Genomic DNA, 20030 nt, shown 5'->3' with positions numbered 1-20030 from the left:
GAAAGAAAGCTTGGGCTGAGGATGTGGCTTAATAATGCACAGAGCCCTGGTTCAAGCTCCAGCGCCAAACAAAAAACATCACACTAGTTGTTATAAATTAAGTGGTGTGTCCCTCTAAAATTTCATGTCGAAATTTTAAGCATAAGGTGATTGCATTCTTAGATGCATCCTTAGATGTTTAGGTAGTGATGTTTAGGAAGCTTCATGAATGGAATTAGTGACTAGATAAAAGAAACACCCTAGAGCTCCCTTGCCCTATCTGACCGATGGCTTTATAGCAGGAAGTTTATAAATTAGAAAATGGGAGTTCAGGCAGGCAGGCAGGCATCTTGCTTGTGGGAGACGCCACCAAGTCCCCAGGCACCTAGAATAGGACTGGAGTGGCGCCCAGTCAAGGGCTAAGAGCTCTCTCTGGCGCCAGGACTGGTGGAATCGTTTTCTCTTGGCAGAGCGGACCCAAACCACGTGGGAGAGGTGAGGGCCCAGGATCCCGGCTGCCCACAGTGACAGCTCAGGTTCAGACCCCGCCCCGTCCGCAAACCCCGCCCCGTCCGCAAACCCCGCCCCGTCCGCAAACCCCGCCCCCGCCCCGCCTTTGTTCTTGTCCTCTCTCTTGGGTGTCCATAAAGTTTATTCGGCGGCGCGCCGCGCGGAGGCTTCTGGGAGCAGCCATTTCGGCCAATCAGGAAGCGCAGGCAAGCGGCGCGAGAAGCGGCGGCGGCGATCTTCAGCCAGGACCTGGGCGGCGGGGGAGGCTGAGGTGCCAGGTAAGGGTGTGTCGGTGGTGGGGCCGTCTTTCCGACCCCGAGTCTTCCTTGACTGTGGGAGCCCGGCTCTGGGCGGAGCCCCGTCCTCATGCTCGGAGCGCTGCCGCTCACACTTGTTCAGTTCTCTCGGCCGCCGGTGCGGCACGCCTGACGCCGGTGACACTGCGCCTTGTGGAACCGCCTCCACCCACCGCAGTGTGTATAGCTGCGCCCGCCCGGGAGTGCCGCGTGCCAGCCCCGGCTCGGAATGCGGGACCCGGGGCTCCCCACTCCTTCCTACCGGAGCCCCGCCACCTCACGTCCCCCTCCCCCAGTGCCCCTGCCCCGCGAGCCTACCTGGTCCCCGCGCTCCGTTGGAAGAGTCCCTGACCTACCTCACCCTCTCGGCTCGCATGGCCCTCGCTGCCCCACGCCTTGTCAGGGAGCCATTGGCGAAGGGAGACGACGACCCGGTTAGCCTCGGTCAACCCTCACCTGTCTCCCGTACTGGCATTCAAGGGGGTACTAATGATTGGAACCCTCAGTGGCTCTCTGAGCTGCAAGGGCGATGCCCAGCTAGAACTGGGTACTGTTTTAACAAATAACTGGGGTGATCTTATGGGTCCATGGTCAGTGTTGGGGTGATCTCCCGCTGAGGATGTGCTAGGGTGTTAGTGGAAGGAGGACTGGAAATTTTTATTTTGTGTGGCCCAGGTGTCTTTGAGCACAACAAAGGTCACCTTTTTGTGTTCTTTCTGGGGGAACACTGTGCTCTCCTCCTAGGCTATAACAATGACAAGAGCATTTATTTTATTTTTATCTTTAGGTGCTGAAGCTTTTTCTTTTAGCTATCTTTGAGATACATTAATACTTTGAGAATTTTTTTTTATCAGTGGTAAAATACCATGTTTTTAAATGCCTCTTTACTAGACAGAATCTCATATTTGCATCTCCAGTTTGAGCCTCTCCCTTTGACCTTTACTCAGCTGCCTGTGCTAAACAACCCCATCTCAAACTAAGCATAGAGGTAGCAGCTTCCCCTCCATTTCTTTCCTCAAGCTACACCTTATGCCATTCTTTTCTCACCTCAGTAATAAAAGAATAGCCAGTAACATTCCAGTCATCCTTGCGAGCCTTTTCTCAGTCCCCCATCCAATGCTTGTGACCATTATCTCCCACCTGACTTCCTGGGAGCAGCTTCCATCTGATCTCCCTGCTTCTGCCCTGGACTTGCTCTATTTTATTTTATTTTTTAACATAGTAGCTTAAAGGGATGATCAGTTCATGTCTCATTAAGAAATCTTCCATAGCCAGAAATGGTGGTAAGCACAATATTTAGGAGGTTGAGACAGGAAGATCACAAGTTTGAGGCCAGCCTCAGTTACATAGTGAAACCTTGTCTAGAGAAGAAAACTAAAACCAAAAAAACAAACCAATTCTTTTAGAATCCTCTGGTGAGTCTTCATTGCATTAACAGTAATACAAACTTTTTTTGGCCAGTCCTGGGGCTTGAACTCAGGGCCTGGACACTGTCCCTGAACTTTTTGCTCAAGGCTAGCACTCTACCACTTGAGCCACAGTGTCACTTTCAGCTTTTTCTATTATGTGGACCTGAGGGATTGAACCCAGGGCTTCATGCATGCTAGGCAAGTACTTTGCCACTAAGCCATATTCTCAGCTATAGCCAAAATTCTCTATAGTGAGTGATAGGGTTTTACATGATCTGACTGGCTGCTATTTTTCACTCAGTTTCTGCTACCTTGTCCCTACCCTGTCAGATATGTTTGGCCTCAGAAACCAGGAGTCTCTTGGTTCCTCTTTGATCTGCTGAACAGCCTATCACAGGTATGCTTTTCAAGCCTTTTTCTAAGTCAGAGTCTCAGCTCTTTCCGCTCAGTCACCTCATGATTCTTCCTGCCAATTCTCACCAAGACCAGAGAGCTTTGTGAAATACTCCCCTGCCTTGGTACATCAGGGTCACCTTCCATTCTTCGTAGGAGGGTGTACTCATGTTTTGACACACCTGTAACAGGGTGTCCTCTCCAAAACAGACACTGTTGTACACCATTGTTAGACCAAAAATGGATCAGATTCATATATCTGTTTTAAGAATAAGTTTAGTGTAGACATGAAATTTTCTTTTCTTTTTTGTCAGTCCTGGGGCTTTAACTCAGTGTCTGGAAACTGTCCTTGAGCCTTCTCATGGCTAGTGCACTGCTACTGAACCACAGCGCCACTTTTGGCTTTTCCTGCATATGTTGTACTCAGGAATTGAACCCAGGGCTTCATGCATGCTAGACAAGCACTCTACCTCCAGGCCACACTCCTGGCTCTTGACATGAATTTGTACTGTAGAAGCTGAGAGGAAAAAAGATGTTAAAAACAAAATGCCTGGATTTGGGGCTGGAGCGACTGTATGTGTGAGGTGCCATTTTCTGAGATGAAGAAGACAGAAAAGGCAAGTTTGGATTCCAGAGGCCTACTAAGGATGGTATCAGATGGTAGAAGTAAAGCTTATGGCAGGCACATAGCAAGAGTTCAGGACTGGGTTATCCCCATTATCACTTACGTGAACATTTCCTACTGGCAGGTGAATAAATGAAAGAAACTAGAGGATGGGCTGTTTTTACAGAAGTGGTAGCGAGGAAAGCCATTTTGTAGGTGCATTACTCCCTTTTCTGCCGCTACAGTGAAATACTTAAGGGTTGACTACTTTCTAAAGAAGAGAGAAGAGGTTAATTAATATATGTGTGTGTGTGTGTGTGTGTGTGTGTGTGTGTGTGTGTGTGTGTGTGTGTGTGTCAGTCCCAGGGCTTGAACTCAGGGCCTGAGCACTGTCCTTAGGCTTTTTCCTCAAAGCTAGCACTCTGCCACTTGAGCTACAGCACCACTTCTGGCTTTTTCTATGTATGTGGTACTGAGGAATTGAACCCAGGTCTTTGTGCATGCTAAGCTAACATTCTACCAGTAGGCCAAATTCCCGGCCCAGAAGAGGTTAATTTAGCTCATAGTTTTGGAGGCTGAAGTCCAACCAAGCTCATGCAGCCCCAATCCATATGACCTCTGGTGAGGAATCATGGCAGATGGCATCATCTCTGAAGCTATGGTAAGTCTGGAAGCCAGAAAACAGAATGGGGCTTTCCAATCAGCTCTCAATCTGTCTCTCTCCCCCTCTCTCCTCCTCCTTCTTTTCCTTTCCCCTTCTCTCTCCCTCTTTCTTCCTCTCCGTCTCTCCATCCCCCTTAATTCTACGCTTTTCTCTCTTCCTCTCTCCCCTCTCCTCCTCTCCTTCTCTTCTTTTCTCTCCGCTTCACTCCTGTTCACTCTTCCTCTCTCTTTTCGTTTTGTCTGTCTCTGTCTCTTTCTGTCTTATTTTGGGGTTTGAATCCAGGGCCTCATGTTTGCTTGGTCTTGCTTGCTTGGTGCACTACTTCTTAAGCCATGCCTCCAGCTTGAGTTTTTGCTGGTTATTTTAGGGGATGGAATAGGGTGGACTTCTTTGCCCTGTCTAGCTTCAAACTGCTATTGTCAAGATCTCCACCTATTGAATAGCCAGGATAACAGGTGTGAGCCACTAGTGCCCAGCTAACTTTACCTCTAAAAGGTTCCACTGCTTCTTAACATTGCCACATTAGGGACCATGCTTTCAACCCTTGAACCTTTGGGGGACATACTAAGCCATATCCAAACCATAGCAGTACGAAAAGCTTGAATTGGTGATAACAATGATAGTTACTGTTTACTGAGTGGGTACTATGTGGCAGGTGAAGGAGGTACAATTATATGTTTTTCCTTTTCACAGATGAGAGCCAAAAGGAGTCTAAAGTTAACCATTTAAAGAATGGAGGAGCTGTTGGAGCTCAGGTAGATCATGCAGTGCAAGGTTGAGTTTTTCTGTCTAGAAAAATTTTTGAGGGCACAAAGCAGGGCATTTATAAGGATGTCAGGACAGAGTAAGCCAGGTGATTGGTTTTATTTGAGGATATAGGAAGTTAAAAGTCATCTTAATCTCAGTGAGTGAGAGTCATTGACAGTTTTAAGCAAGCACATTGCAAGAAGAGTGATATGATGTGATAATGATGTGGCAGAGATGAGACAAGGGAGCAGATTATGTGGTAGCATCACAAAAATATTTGGGCTTGAAGAACCTAGATGTAGCCTGATGTAGTAGGACAGCAGTGGAAGAGCGGTTAGAAGGCACTAAATAGCTCTTAAGTATCCCCTGTATCTAATTCTCTCAAATGGTAGCGGTTTGGATAGTGAGAAATGTGTTCTCTTGGTTAAATTTGGTTTCAGAGTTTTTGTTAGGCATACTAATGGTATGGACAAGGAATCTTACTACCTCCTTATTCCCCACCCCCCTCCCAAAAAAGTACTTACGTGTATTTGGTTTCTGAGTCCAGGGAGAGAGATACTTGTAAGTCAATAATCTAAGGGTCACATGCAGATGGTGAAGGAGAAGGGTGAGCTAGACCCTGAGAGAGAGAAGCCAGGGTGGTGGTAATGGAGGAGTGGGAAGGGTAGCTGCTGCTGGTGGTAGAAAACTTCACTTTGGGACACCGTAGGTGTGACATTGATGTGCTTGATAGGAAATGTATGGATGAGGCCTAGAAATTTAAGTGCTAGGAGCTAGGTATGGATTTAAGTCATTACCATTGACAATTCAGGGACAGTGATGAGGCAAATGTTCTGCGTAGGGAACTTAGAGCAGTTTTAAAATAGCAAGTTATTAAAGGTTATGTAAGATCACATATATCACCCACAAAAGATCACCTAGAAAAGAATTCAGACTGATGGTATGAAATGAAAAGCAAGACTCTCTCATGCTTTATGGAGGTAATGCTAAATTGTTTAATGATAAAATTTGTGAAAATTGGGCCAAACCTAGTGGTAGAGTACTTGCCTAGTGGCAGAGTGCTTACCTAGCAGGCACGAAGACCTGGGTTCAATTCCTTCGTAACACATATAGAGAAAAAAATGCCAGAAGTGGTGCTGTGGCTCAAGTGGTAGAGCTCTAGCCTTGAGAAAACCCAAGGACAAAGCTCAGGCCCTGTGCACAAGCCCAGGACTGCCAGAAAAAAGAAAAAAAAAAGTTAACAAACCTTTGAAGTGTGTGGATTCAGTGAGTTTTTATGTATTCTTTCATGTGACCATTATGTATGTTGAAACAGATTATTTTTTAATGGCCTGCTATTTTTTGTCAGTTTAGGTTACTGTAAGTACCATGGATTGGGTGGCTTGAACAATAGAAATTTATTGTCTTTGTAGTTTTGGAGACTGGAGGTGAAGGAAGGCAAGTCCTCTGGTGTCTTCTTACAACGACACTAGACACTAATTCGCCTGAGGATCCTACCCTTGTCCTTTTATCTAAATCTCTTCACCACAGCCCAAAGGCCTCATCTCCAAATTTTATTTTACTGGATTAGAACATCAAAAGAATTTTGAGGGACTCTAGTTCAGTCTTAGTACCCAGAACATTACATTGTGCTCCCTCCCAAACAGTACTTTCTCTGTATTCTAAAGTGATTTCTAACATTCTGTAGGTTAATTCCTCTTTACCCCCCTTTTTTGGTGCCAGTCCTGGAGCTTGAATTCAGCTGGGCCTAGGCATTGTCCCTAATCTGTTTTTGCTCACAGTATTCTACTACTTGAGTCACAGCTCTACTTCTGATTTCTTTCTTTCCTTTTCTGCTGCTGCTGCTTCTTCTTCTTCCTCCTCTTCCTCTTCCTCCTCCTCCTCCTCTTCTTCTTCCTCTTCTTCCTCTTCTTCCTTTTCCTCTCTTCTTCCTCTTCTTTTTTTTTTTTTGTGCTTAATTGGAAATAAGAGTCTCACAGACTTTATTGACCAAGCTGGCTTTGAACCATGATCCTTGAATCTTAGCCTCCTGAGTAGCTAGCGTTACAGGTGTGAGCCCCTGGCACCTACTTAGCTTTCCTATTTTTAAGATTTATCTAAATGAAATCATACATAATGTTCTTTTTTGTATCTGCTTTCTTTAATTTCCTATTACACTTGTAAAATTCATCTATGTTGTTCCATAGAACTGTAGTTTGATCTTTTCCATTCCTGTGTGATATATATATACAACAACAACTAACCTCAAATGGAATTTTTTTTTTTTTTTTTGCCAATCCTGGGCTTGAGCTCAGGGCCTGAGTACTGTCCTTGGATTTTCTCAAGGCCAGAACTCTACCACTTGAGCCTCAGCACCACTTCCAGCCTTTTTCTATGTATATGGTACCGAGGAATTGAATCTGGGTTCATGCTAGGCAAGCACTCCAGCACTAGGCCAAACTCCTGGCCCCTCAAATGGAATAATTTTGTATATGCAATGGTTTTAAAATTATTTTAAAGAGAAAGGGCCTAGACTTTTGTTACAGCCTAATTAAACACACACACACACACAAACACACACTATAGTGCTTTTCTCTTTTTTTGAATGTCAAATTATTTATTGTAAGGCAAGAGCTAGAAAATTTGTCTGCAAAGGCAGATGGTATAAATTGAAAGTACTACAGAGTTCTATATTTTTTTACCTTTGTTTTATTAAACACCTCATTAAAGTATGAAGCCCATTCTCAGCATACTGACCATAAAAGTCTAGAGTTTGCTGACCCCCATGAGGGATATCTCTCATTACTGAAAGATACATTTTTTTCACATATTTTTATTGTAATTAATAGAAGGGTTATATTATATTTGCCAGATAGAAGGTGCATTAATTCACATACATCGATACCCTTTCTCATGTCTTAGTCCCCATTTCCCTCCCCCCCCACTCACCCCATAGTGCTTTTCTTACATTAAAAAAAAAAAAAGAATAAAGCCAGGCATCATTGGCTCATACCATAATCCTACCTCAGGATCATAAGCTAAATCTCTGGAGGCTAATATCTGAGGATCACAGTTCAAAACTAGCCTGGGGTAGGAAACTCCATGAGACTCTTATCTCCTGTTAGCTATCAGAAAACTGGAAGTGGCTCTGTGGCTCAAAGTGGTAGAGTACTAGCCTTGAGTGTAAGACCGCAGGGACAGCTCCTAGGCCCGAGGTTCAAACTTTTTGATTAGGGGGAACCCCAAAACCCAAATCATCAAATATATTTTCAGCAGGGGCCAGGTATCATTAATCTTGGTGCTGTGGTTCTTAGGACAAGAAGCTTTCCTTGGTTTAAAGCAATGTTTCTTGGACTGAGAATGTGGCTTAGTGGTAGAGTGCTAGCCTTGAGCAAAAGAAGCTCAGGGACAGTGCCCAGGACCTGAGTTCAAGTCCTAGGACTGAACAAAAAAAAGCAAGATTTCTTAATCTGGGAGATACTAGTCTTGGCCAAATTCTTTGTTGATATTATGCTTTGTATTGTAGGATGTTTAGCAGAATGCTTGGCCTCTACCTTCTGTGTGCTAATAATGTCTTTTTCCTTCAAGTTGTAACATCTGTCTACAGATGTTGCTATATGGCTCCTATGGGCCAAAGTCACCCTCAGTTGAGAACCACTAGTCTAGAGAGAAAAGTCTGAGCTAAAGACTGCTTGTATTCTATCTCTACTTGGTAATCTACCTCTGTTTATGCCAGTGGTAAAAAAAGAGCCATTGTCATCTTTGAAATGGGGTTGCTACTTCTGAGGAAGCAAAAAGTGAGTTTAAAGTCTTGGGGAAAAAGAACAGGGCATAGCTCAAGAGAACCCTGAGTTCAATCTCCAGTACTGTTGGAAAAAAAATAGAAAAAAAAAAAAGAACAAAAATATTCCATATTTGGAAGTGGGGCTGTGGCTTAAGGTGTAGGGCCTGGAGCTGAAGAGTCAGGGACAGCGCCCAAGCCCAGAGTTCAAGCCCTATGACCAAAAAAAAAAAAAAATCCATATTTGTGTGATATTTCCTGATAGGCAGGCTTTTAGAAATCACTGAAACAACTCACTGATCTCGCTAGTGGTGAGAGAGGATCTAGTTCCAGTGGGAGAGAGTTTGAGACAGGTAGATAGTGTTCATAGCACTTACATTTTGGATGGCCCTTCTCCCAGCATGGATAGCCAAGAAGGTTCCTTACCTTGTTTTTATGTGTTAACCAGACTACTTCTTTTTGCTCCCCAGAGGTGAATTGGTGTAAGTGATACTTCATATATCAAGAACGCTGACACCCAGCACACACACTGAGTCATCAGGACAGTACTGCTATTGTCACCCAGGTCTTCAGATCTTCCTTTGGTGTCTGGATTATTTTAGTTCATTGTTTTGTTCTGGAAGTCTATCTTCTGAATAATGATCAAGTCTAACTCTCTTACCCAGTGAGTCTCATAAAAATTTATGTAGCAACCAGATTTTTATTATCCTTTCCTTCCTCTTTCAGAGGTATCTGAAACAGTAGTATCTATGAGGATGTAACTCTCTTTTTGGTTGTGTGGTACAAAGCGGAAGGTAATGTCATATAGCCATAGTTTATATATTCCAAAGAAGGCAGGGGGAGAGAATTAGTATAGGTTAAAGATGGCCTAATTCAAAATACAAAGTTTTCTAAAATCTTAAACTTTCTAAGGCCCACATGGAACCATAGTGGAACCTAACCTATGCCATGAAACTTTCTTTCACAGATTTAAAAATTACATAGAAATACCTTCAGGGATATATATGTATGTGGAAAACAATGAGTTTCATCTGTAAAACATGTATGATACTAATCATGTTTTCGATTTGGGTCCCTTGCACAAGATGCCTCATTAGATAGAGGTAAGTACTCCAGAATCTGAAAAACTGGTCTCAAGCCTTTTTTATAATGGATATTCAACCAATATTAACTTTTCTTTCTCATTTTCTCTTTTGTCTTTTTCTCTCTTTTTTTTTTTTGTGCCAGTGTTGGGCTTGACTTCAGGGTCTGTGTGCTCATGATCTTTTTTGCTCAAGGCTAACGCTCTATCACTTGAGCCACACTCCACTTGCTTTTTTTTTTTTTGGGGGGTGGTTAATTGGAGATCAGCGTCTTGACTTTCCTGCCTGAGCTGGCTTCAAACCACAATCCTCAGATCTTAACCTCCTGGGTAGCTAGGATGATAGGTGAGAGCCAGAGGAGCCGAGCTCTCATTAATCTGTGATCCTAAATGATGCACACTGTTGTTTTCTAATTGTATAATGACCTGATTAATGGGAAGCTTTGCAGACAAGATGTTTGTTTCGTATTAAAAGCAAAAGTTCTTCTGAACCATACTTTCATAGCGGAAATTTGGTAGTGGGTAATATAGCAAATTAAAAAAATTATAATCTTCCAGAAGTTCTTACTCAGTGATTTGATTAAATAAATTAAAATTTAGTGTCTAATATTTACTAGAAGATTTTTTGAAGCATGGATGTTTATAATTAAATTATAAAATGTCGCAAACATGACAACTTTGGGAAAAAAAGCTAAAATAATATATTGATATAAATCAGTCGTTTATAAAGTACTTGGCGTATCAGTAAATAATCTCTTGAAATAGGTTTGGATGTTATGCCAACGATAAGGGAATCTACTTTTTGTTAGTGAGTGAACCATGTATTTGCTTTCAGAGTCCAGTCATTGCTGCTGCGGCTGTGGCTGTGGCTTCTGCTGTTCTGCTCCTCCTCCTCCTCTTTTATGTCCATATTGGTGCTTCAACTCAGGGTCTCATGCTCCTGTTCAGCTTTTCTTTTCAGTGCTGCCACTCTTAACACTTAAATCATGTTTCTGCTCCTGACTTTTTGCTAGTTAATAGCTTATGAATCTTACAATTTTATCTGCTCAGGCTGACTTCATACCTGGATCCTCAGATCTGAGCCTCCTCAGTGTCTAGCTTCAGAGTCTTCTACTTACTCTGCTTTAATTTTTTTTTACAATTATTAAATTAAAAGTAAAACAGAAAAAGAGGAACATTGTCATTGATTTTGATGAAAAGGAGTATCAGTTATTATTTCCAATGTTTATGTTTGAAATTTCTCATTTTGACAACACCAAATACATACATGCACATACATGCATAAATATGTACACACATATGTATGAGCTAACTTCTTTTGTTAGGTTCCATGACCTTTGCAGGGTATATGGTAATACAGGAACTCTACAGTAGGTGATAGTATTGTTTGATTTAGCAGATGCTCCTCAATTTACAACAGAACCATGTCCCAGTGAGCCCATCATAAATCGAAAATGTCCTGTCAGAAACTCCCTACGAACATCTAACCCACTGAGCAGCACAGCTTAGTAATAAGGTACACTGTAGGGTTCCTGTTGTTTCCCCTTGTGACCCCAGCACTCACTGGGAGTTTGGCTTACTGTGCTGTTCAGCATTTTCAAAGCATATCATATCTCATATTAGGAGCAGAGGAAAAGATCAAACTTCAAAAGGTGATTTCTACTGAAAGCTTATCGATTTTGCACCACAGTAAAATGGAAAAATTGTCAAACCATTGTCTGTGGGGAAACCATCTTGTTAAGTCTGCAGGGAAAAAGAGCTGATGTCATCTCCCCATACAAGTCACTGGAATGAGACAGATTTTTTTCACACTGAAGAACAGACAGAAAGACAGACGACCATGCTTTTACATTTTCATCTTTTTCAACTTTTTGTATTTTTTGGATAACTGAGTGTTTGGATTGTAGACATTAGGAAAGAGGATCTTTCATATGGTTTTAATATGTTACATTGTACTTTTAAAGGGAAAGCCAGTTTCCTACAGCATCTGGTATATTAGGTCAGAACAGCTTATATAGGTCAGAGTTCATCTGATGCAAAATAGATTTCTTCCTTCTTTATACATTTCAAATAAACAGTTTTAAAGAAGGAAAGGGAATTGCAATACGCCTAAAGGCCTCTAGCACATCAAACAAATGCTAGTGAGGATAATTTTGTCAGGTGTAGTTTGTAAGGACAAATCATAATTTATGTTGCTCAAATACCCTATACTAGGGGTTGGCAGGCTATGGTTCATTGATAAGTAAATTAGGAAAGGTTTTGTATTTAAGTTATTGAGAAAAAAAATCCAAAGATGAATAAAATTTCTTGCCATGTGAAAACTTATGAAATTCAAATTTTAATGTCCATGATTAAAGATTTGAAGGAACATAGATATTACTTATTTGTTTACATATTATCATCTATGCCTGTTTTTGAGTTCCAGTGGTAAAATTGAATAGTTGTGACAGAGACTGATCCACAAAACATTTTACAGAAAATGTTTTCTTGCCCTGGGAGACCAGAAACTTGACAAGAGTTTAGCAGATAGGTCTGAGATTGATGGCTCAGAGACCTTTCCAATTTCTCACTGTTTTCATGTCATTCTTGAGGTTCTGAGGCTTTGATCTTCTGAACTATATCTTGCTAGTCACATAGGCTTGAGTCAGAATTAGTAGCAACTATTTCTGAGATGGCCCAGTTGCCTTAAAGAATACCAGAAAAGATACTTTATATATGAATACTATAAGAGAATATGATTCAGACCACTTGTGATATACTGAAGGAACCATATTTTGCGCATACTGATTGAGAATCGTTTAGAAGTGCTCAGAAAATTGAATATTTAAGTATCTACTCTTTCTGGCTTGATTATTAGTTATGTTGAGAATGTGATCTACATGTTAATAGCAAATGATCTGAAATTATTTTCTGCATCTTTGTTTTGCTTTTATAATTAGTTCATTTTATCTTCTGTGTCATTTGGGGATTATTTCTTCCTATTTAAGAATGTTGGCATGCCATTGAGTGACAAGTGAATACAGACCAGTTTGAGGAAACAGCAGTCTGCCCAGTCCTTGGTTTAGCTCTAGGTACAAACTGTCTTCTCTAAAAAAGATGAATTTTAAAATTCATTTTCTTCTTTCATTTTCTCAGCAAACTGTCAGCGAAGAGATCTAAAACACCAGGGTGGACTATCCTACTATAGCCTCTGAAAAACAGTGGATCATTAATTTTTATTTGGAAAGGGCAGTTAATCAAAGGCTGACACACAATAGAAAAACTCACAGATCTTAAGCCCAGATTGATGTATGTTCTCAAGGTGAACATATTGTTGACAAGCATTGATTAAAAATTCTGAACATTGATAGCCCCCTAGAAGCCTTCTTCATGACTCAGGGTAACTAGCCTTGTCTGTAACAACAGTTACACCTGTGCCCTTCATTTTAAGACTCAGTTTCTCTGGTGGTTATGGAGTCTCTGGGGGACTCAGTAGGACTTCTGCCAAGTGGCACATAGAGGATAAGTTGTTGTTCAGGGTTCTGGTACTCTGGTGCTCTCTGAACCAAGCACTTGGCAGTGTTGCCAGAGGTGTCTTACAATCTTGCTTAGTCATTGCTACTAGAAAGAAATGTAAGAAGTCTTAGGCTTTTAGTCCATCCTTGCTAAAAGATTTTTTTTTTCCAATGGAAGGGCACAAGTTATTCTTAAATTTATTAAATCAACCATGAATCAAAAACTTCTAATAAAATAGAGTTTCTAAAATAGGGTTTCAAAGTAAAAATGGTAGAAGGATTGGCTTAAATAGCCACAGCTCTGAGTTCTAACCCCAGTATTACAGAGGTGAGGGGAGATTTATTTTTCTAATACTATGGAGCTTGAACTCAGGTGTTAGTTATCCCCCCCTTTTTTTCCTCTACCACTTGAGCCACAGCGCTACTTCTGTCTTTTTCTGTTTATGTGGTCCTGAGGAATGGAACCCAGGACTTTATGCATGCTAGGTAAGCATTCTACCCCTAAGCCACATTCCCAGGCACAACTTCTGGCTTTTTTTGATGATTAATTGTAGATTTGAGTCTCATAGATTTTCCTGCCCAGGCTGACTCTGAACCATGATCCTTCAGATGTCAGCCTCCTGAGTTGTTAAGATTACAGGTGCAATTACAATACCTGGCAAGGTATTTTGTCTTTGTTTTTTTGTAAAATTATTTTGTTCTGGTAGAATTGTAATGTAGAACAAGCCTAGTTTTTGTTTTCTCAAAATATGATGCTTTTCTCTCAAGCAGAACGGGATTCAGATTGCCTGTATTCCTTTCCTGAAGTTACACAGCAAGTTTCTTCCCCTCCCCCCCCCCCCCCCCGTATGTATCTATATATTCTTTTGCTTGGGATTTTCTTTGCCAGAACACTTGGCTATTTGTAAAATAATACTGGTTTTTGTTTGCCTTTCTGGAGAGAAAGCACTAATCTGGACCATGTGCAATATGAATTTATGCCATTTAACTACTGTCACTGCCTTATGCTCTGCAGCCTCAGAAATATTAAGGATCAATGAAATGCTCAAGTGTCTGCTTGCTAACGGTGGCTGATTTGACAGTAGAAGACAGGAAACCTTTGAGAAGGACAGACTCCTAACAAATGCAGGAGTAGAACCTCTCCAGTTCTTTCATCATATGAGTAGCATTATTACTGGAACTCGGGGTTATATCGGTAACCAAAACTCTTTCTTCTTGGGCACTTTACATCATAGCAGAGATGACAGGCAATAAGGGAGATGGAGAATTACAGTGCTTTGGTTTTTTTTGCATTCCATTAAATAGTTGAGGTTGGCTTTGAAATCTCAATCCTACTGCCTGAGCCTTCTGTGTATCATTCTGGCCTGCTGTACTTTTAAATAGTGTGTTCTAGGTTGGTCTCAAAGGTAGGGTGACAGTTGAGCTGAATGGGAGATAGCAAACCAGTTATGAGTGTATGTAGGGGAGAAGCATTCAGTGGAGGAAAGCATTTTAGGGGAGGAATAGGCTTGGGGACCAGATAGGAAGCCTTAGGGTGGTAGAATCCTAGGGATGAAATAGGAATGGGCTGGAGATGAGTCTGAGTAGTAAGGGAGCTGGGACCTCATCTGTGCTTCACTGTGCAAGAGGTTTAAGCAAAGGGATAGATCTGACCAATTTTAAAAGCATCACTGGTTATTGTCATGGAAATAGACTGTAGGAAGGAAGGACTAAGGAATACCTAAGTCATCATTTTGCCATCTCCATTCTTCCACAGGCAAAGATGGCTACTTACAGCCTGCTAATACTTCATGGAAAAAAAGTTACACTCTTTAAGAATTATGTGATCTTTTTTTTTGTTAAAAATTGAAATCAACTATCAGCTTCATAAAGAATACCAACGTTTTTTCATATTTACTTCAGCTGAGCTATTTTTATTTCAACCTTGTGCCATTGCCTTTAAAATTAATGTCCTTTAATGTTGATTTTTAAAACTCCTTAGCTTCCTGCTGTGGGTTTATGATGGTAATGGTGTCCTATTAACATTAACCTGTGCTTCATAGCTGAGATATAATTATACGTTACATTTGCATTGTAGTACATTAGCACTATAGTGCTAGATCAGTAGGATTTCACATGTGCAGTAGAAGCCATAGGTTTTAAGCAAAGAAGAAAAGAATGAAAAACAAAAGCTATTCTTTAAAGAATATTCTTTTTCTGGATCTGGGTACTGGTTGCTTATACCTATAACCTAGCTACTTTGAAGGCTAAGAGCAAGAGAATTGACATTTGAGGTCACCTTCAGCCAGAAAAGTTTGAGAGACCCCTTTTCAACCCATAATTGGATATGGTGGCACATGCGTGTCACCCCAAACTACATGGGAGGCTAGGATTGGGGAGATGGCAGTGCCAGGCCAGCCCAGTCACAAGAGTTTACAAAAGTTTGTCTTAGTAGAAGAGAAGCTGAATATAGGGTGTACCTGTGAACCTAGAGAGGACCAGAAACCTATAATAAATAGGTGGATTGTGCCTCAAGTTCATGCGAGGGTGGAAAGTGAGAGACTCCTAAAACTAACCAAAGAAAAACAGCTAGAGACATGGCTCAGTAGTTTTACAACAGTCTTAGCAAGTAAGAGGTCCTGAATTCAAACTGAGTGCCCCCCCCCCGCAAAATTCCTTAAAAATTACTTTGTTCCTTACTTGGTGACAGTGGCTCAAACCTGTAATCCTAGCAACTCAAGATCTGAGGATTATAGTTTGAAGTCAATCCTGGCAGAGAAGTCTGTGAGACCTTTATCCTAAAGTACTAAAAGCACAAAGTAGAGCTGTGACTTAAGTGGTAGAGTACTAGCTTTGAAGGGGAAAAATTAGCTGAAGGACAGCATCCAGCCCTAATTACACATCCCAAGCCTGGCAAAAATAAGTAAATAAACAAATATGTTCCTAATCTTTTAGCAATTACATTTTTATAATGGTGACACATCTTATTTTCTCTTGGTATAAATGGTGAGTAAAAATATTATCTGGATCATGAATCTTATACAAACTGGGTGCTGGTGGCTCATACCTGTAGTCCTAGCTACTCAGGAGGCTGAGATCAAGAATCATGGTTCAGAGCTAGCCCAGGCAAGAAAGTCTGTGAGACTCTTATCTCCAGTTGATATACAGAACACCAGAAGTGGATCTGTGGTGCAAAGTAGTAGAATGCCAGCCCTAAGCAAAATTGCTTGGGGTCAGTGCCCAGACCCTTAGCTGAGTGTGTGTGTAAGTAACCGTAAGTGTCTAACATTTGTTAAATGTCAGGACTATTCATAGGACTTTTCTCAGTCAATTGTTGGAGTGGTTAATGTTTTGTTCTAAAAGTTAGTTGCTATTTATATTAGAATAATTATTAGTAGTAATGAAACCTATGAAGTAGTAGGAATAGGAACAAGTAAGTCTAACCTCCTGAATGTTAGGCAGAACAATCAGACATGGTATCTCTGTTTGGTAACCTGTAAGGTGAAGTGTGTGTAAATGGAGACTTGGGCATGAATCAAAAAGAATGTCTTTCATGTTAGTGAAGATGAAGTTATATTGGACTCATGGAGGGTTGGGGTTACAAGACATGTGCATTTTCTCTGATCTCCAGAATGCGGGGTACATAACTGAGCTTCCATTAACTGGAGTTGATTGTGTCTACTCAGAAGCCTCATGAAGTTATCATGAGGATCATATGAAGATAAGGCCTTTTAATGAAATAAGGCTTTATAAATTGTGGCAGTTTTGAGGTAGTGTTTTTCTGTGACAGGTAGAGAAAGAGAAGGTGCAGGGTAATTGTTCTTTAAGCCTCCCCAAAATTGCCATAATGTCATTTTCTTATCTGTTTGAGCTGTGGAAGGAGGCAGGAGTTTTGGTCTGTGGTTTAATATCTTTGCATTGTTCTGATGGCAGAAATCAATCTTGGGGCTATCACTATGTACTGGAATGATCTGTTTCTTTATAGTCTGACTCATTTTCTCTGTCAGGCCTGTTCTTTGGTTATGTTCAGGAACAAATCCTCCTTATTGATGATCTCCTTGTCTGTTTACAAAAAGTCCTCATGTTTCCTTAAGCTTGTAACAGTCAGGCACTGTTTAAAGGCCATTTTTCCCTTGACTTAGGTCTCTTCTTTTTTTTCCCTTGTCTAGGACCTGCATTTCCAATGGATACTGAGGGGTTTGGTGAGCTTCTTCAGCAAGCTGAACAGCTTGCTGCCGAGACTGAGGGCATCTCCGAGCTTCCCCATGTGGAACGGAACTTACAGGAGATCCAGCAGGCAGGCGAGCGCCTGCGTTCCCGTACTCTCACACGCACGTCCCAGGAGACAGCAGATGTCAAGGCGTAAGTTCTGGTGGGGAGCTGCATTGGTACTGGGTGGTTCAGGGACAAGATCTGTTTCTTTCTTGCTGTGAATTTGGATGCAGTCTGTGAATGACAAGTCACAAGCTAGATTGTTGTCAGGATCTCAGGGAGGTTTTATAAATAGGTCAGCTTTGTCTCCCTGCCTCTGAGATTTCCAGCCTGTTTTTTTGACCAAACTAAGAGCCCATATCTCAGGCAAGAATAATCAGGCTGGAAGGGTCTAGACTAGCTGTGTTATGTAGAAAATAGTCAAAGAAGTTCTTTCATGGGTTGGTAGTCCACTGGGTAATAAATGGTTCCTGTAAGTATATTGGATATGGCTCCTGGCTTAAGTGCTGCTATCTTCAAAACTTAGAGAGCAGTCAGCAATGAGCAATGTTTTTAAGGGTGCTTAGAAAAAAATGATGGGAAATCAGTGATGAGAGGCCATCTAAGTGAGGAATGATTCTGTCTACTTAGTGTTAGACTCCAGAGGCCGCCTCTGAAAGGCCTTGAAATATAGTGGCTCCTAGCTAATTGCAGAGCAGGAAGTTGGGCAAGCCCCAAGAGAGAGCATGTAGCTCAGGGAAAATGCTGACTAACAGCCAGCCCTACTGCAGCCACAAAGCATTGACTAGCCTATTGGTTCCACAAAGGTGTGACTCATACCAGGGGATATAACCATGAATTAGATAGATAAGGCCTTCACTTTTGAAGAGCTTATAATTTGAGGGATGATACAGAAAAGGAATCTTTATTGATTTCTGTCAAGAATGTGATTTATTATTAGTCAGAAACTTGATTAGACAAGATTTCTTTTAATTCTCATAGCCAACATTAGGACTGTTGGTGAGTGGCGAGTTCATATTCAAAACTATTGAAACAGGCTGTAGAACCAGGGTTACATGTTTCTGTAACCCTGATGGGCGGGCCATGGAATAATGAAGAGCAAGATGTTATTATGTCTTTCATGGGTCAGATTTTGGAAATAATCAACTTTTTACATAGTCTTCATTCCTTGAACTTGACAAAGAGTTGAGTACTAGTGGGGCATCATCTATTTTAGGTACTTAAACGTCACAAGAGTAAATATGAGGGCTATATTCTTTTCCTAACTAATCTTTTTTTGCCAGTCCTGGGACTCAAACTCTGTGCCTGGACACTCTGTGAGCTCTCTCTTTTTTTTTTTTTGTCGGTCATGGGGCTTTAACCCTTGATTGAACCCTTGGACCTGGGCCCTAAAGCTAGTGCTCCGTCATTTGAACCACAGTGCCACTTACAGCTTTTTCTGTGATTAATTGAAAATAAGAGTGTGCTGGACTTTTCTGCCTGGACTGGTTTCAAACTGGGATCTTAAGATCTCAGCCTCCTGAGTAGATTGGATTATAGGCATGAGCCACCAGCACCCATCTCTAAGTAACATTAAGAGCTGAATGTTTTGATTGTCCTATGGAGTCAGTAAAGATGATACAGAAATTCTTCTGTAGGCTTTCCAGGAGTGTAATTTTTAAATTTATTTTTTAATTAAAATTTTTTTTGTGTGTATGTGCCAGTACTGGGGATTGAACTTATGGCCTGGGTGCTTTGCCTTAGCTTTTTTGTTCAAGGCTGGTGCTTTAGCACTTGGGCCCACGTTTTTGGAAGATAAGAGTCCCATGGACTTTCCTGTCCTAGCTGGCTTCAAACCATGACCCTCAGATCTCAGATCTCAGTCTCTTGAATGGCTCTGATTACAGATATTGACACCCTCCTCAGCTTTATTTCATTTATTTATTTATTCAATTATTTATTTATTTTGGCCAGTCCTGGGTCTTGAACCAGGGCCTGAGCATTGTCCTTGGACACTTTGCTCAAGGCTAGCATTCTCTGCCACTTGAGCCACAGCACCACTTCTGGCTTTTTCTGCGTATGTGTTTCAGGAAATCAAACCCAGGGCTTTGTGCATGCTAGGCCAGTACTCTTACCACTAGACCATGCTTCCAGCCCATATATATATATACACATATATATATATATATACACATATATATATATATTTTTTTTTAAATCCTAGTGTTGATTGGCAAGTCATATGAACTCAGGCAGCTTTTTGTTTTTGTTTTTGTTTTTCCTTCCAAGTTTTGCAGCAAAATGCAGTCCAATGGTTCCCCTTTAATGTTGCCTAAAATCCTATCCAGCCTTTAGACATTTCTGCTGATTGCTGACTTGCCCTCCCTGCATGCTCCTGGCTGCCTACAGTTACCCAGTCTTGAGCATGGAGCCTGTGTGCCTGTGTGCAAGGATGCTGCTGAGAAGAACAGTCCTTGGATACCAGCTGAGTTGCTATAGTTATAACTTAATTGCATCAGCTTTACAGCCTATTAAAGCAAAAAGGGAAAATGTTTTCTTGGTAACAATTATCAGGCATGCTTTCTTGTAATTTTCCATCCTTCTTCATCTGTTTCTACCTTAAACTCATTATGTTAAGGAGGAGGAAGTTGAAACATTAAAGAATGAGTATAGGGTGGGGTAGGTGCTTAAAAAGAAACCAAAGAGCTGATGACTGTATTTTTCCATCTTCTTGATAGGCCAAGACACAAAATGTGATGTGAATATTTTAGTACATATAAGATGAAGGTTAAGGAGAAATTGGGCAAAAATTTTATTTTACATGGAGTAAGTTTTGAAAGTTCTATTTTGAGTTATTAGTTTGCATTTAAAACTGATTTGTTTTGTACTAAATTCTTTTCTTTTTTTCTTTCTTTTTTTGTTT

The 20030-nt window shown here is 41.2% G+C and overlaps 1 protein-coding gene across 1 annotated transcript in view; it reads left to right on the top strand.

Annotated features, from left to right (window-relative positions):
* The first annotated feature begins 686 nt into the window (after positions 1 to 686).
* Nup93 (nucleoporin 93) overlaps positions 687 to 20030 on the top strand; it is a 98481-nt gene continuing 79137 nt past the window's right edge. Inside the window, exons 1-2 of the mRNA XM_090357609.1 lie at positions 687 to 767; positions 17086 to 17278. Coding sequence (XP_090213735.1) covers positions 17100 to 17278 — 179 coding nt within the window. The 5' untranslated portion in view covers positions 687 to 767; positions 17086 to 17099. The remainder of the gene's footprint in view (positions 768 to 17085; positions 17279 to 20030) is intronic.

This window comes from Megascapheus bottae, chromosome 24 (assembly GCF_031878675.1).
Source record: "Megascapheus bottae isolate mThoBot1 chromosome 24, mThoBot2.hap1, whole genome shotgun sequence".
In the NCBI taxonomy this organism is placed as follows: Eukaryota; Metazoa; Chordata; class Mammalia; order Rodentia; family Geomyidae; genus Megascapheus; species Megascapheus bottae.
Note: the sequence above shows the minus strand (reverse complement) of the source record. Positions and strands in the feature narration are given on the sequence as shown.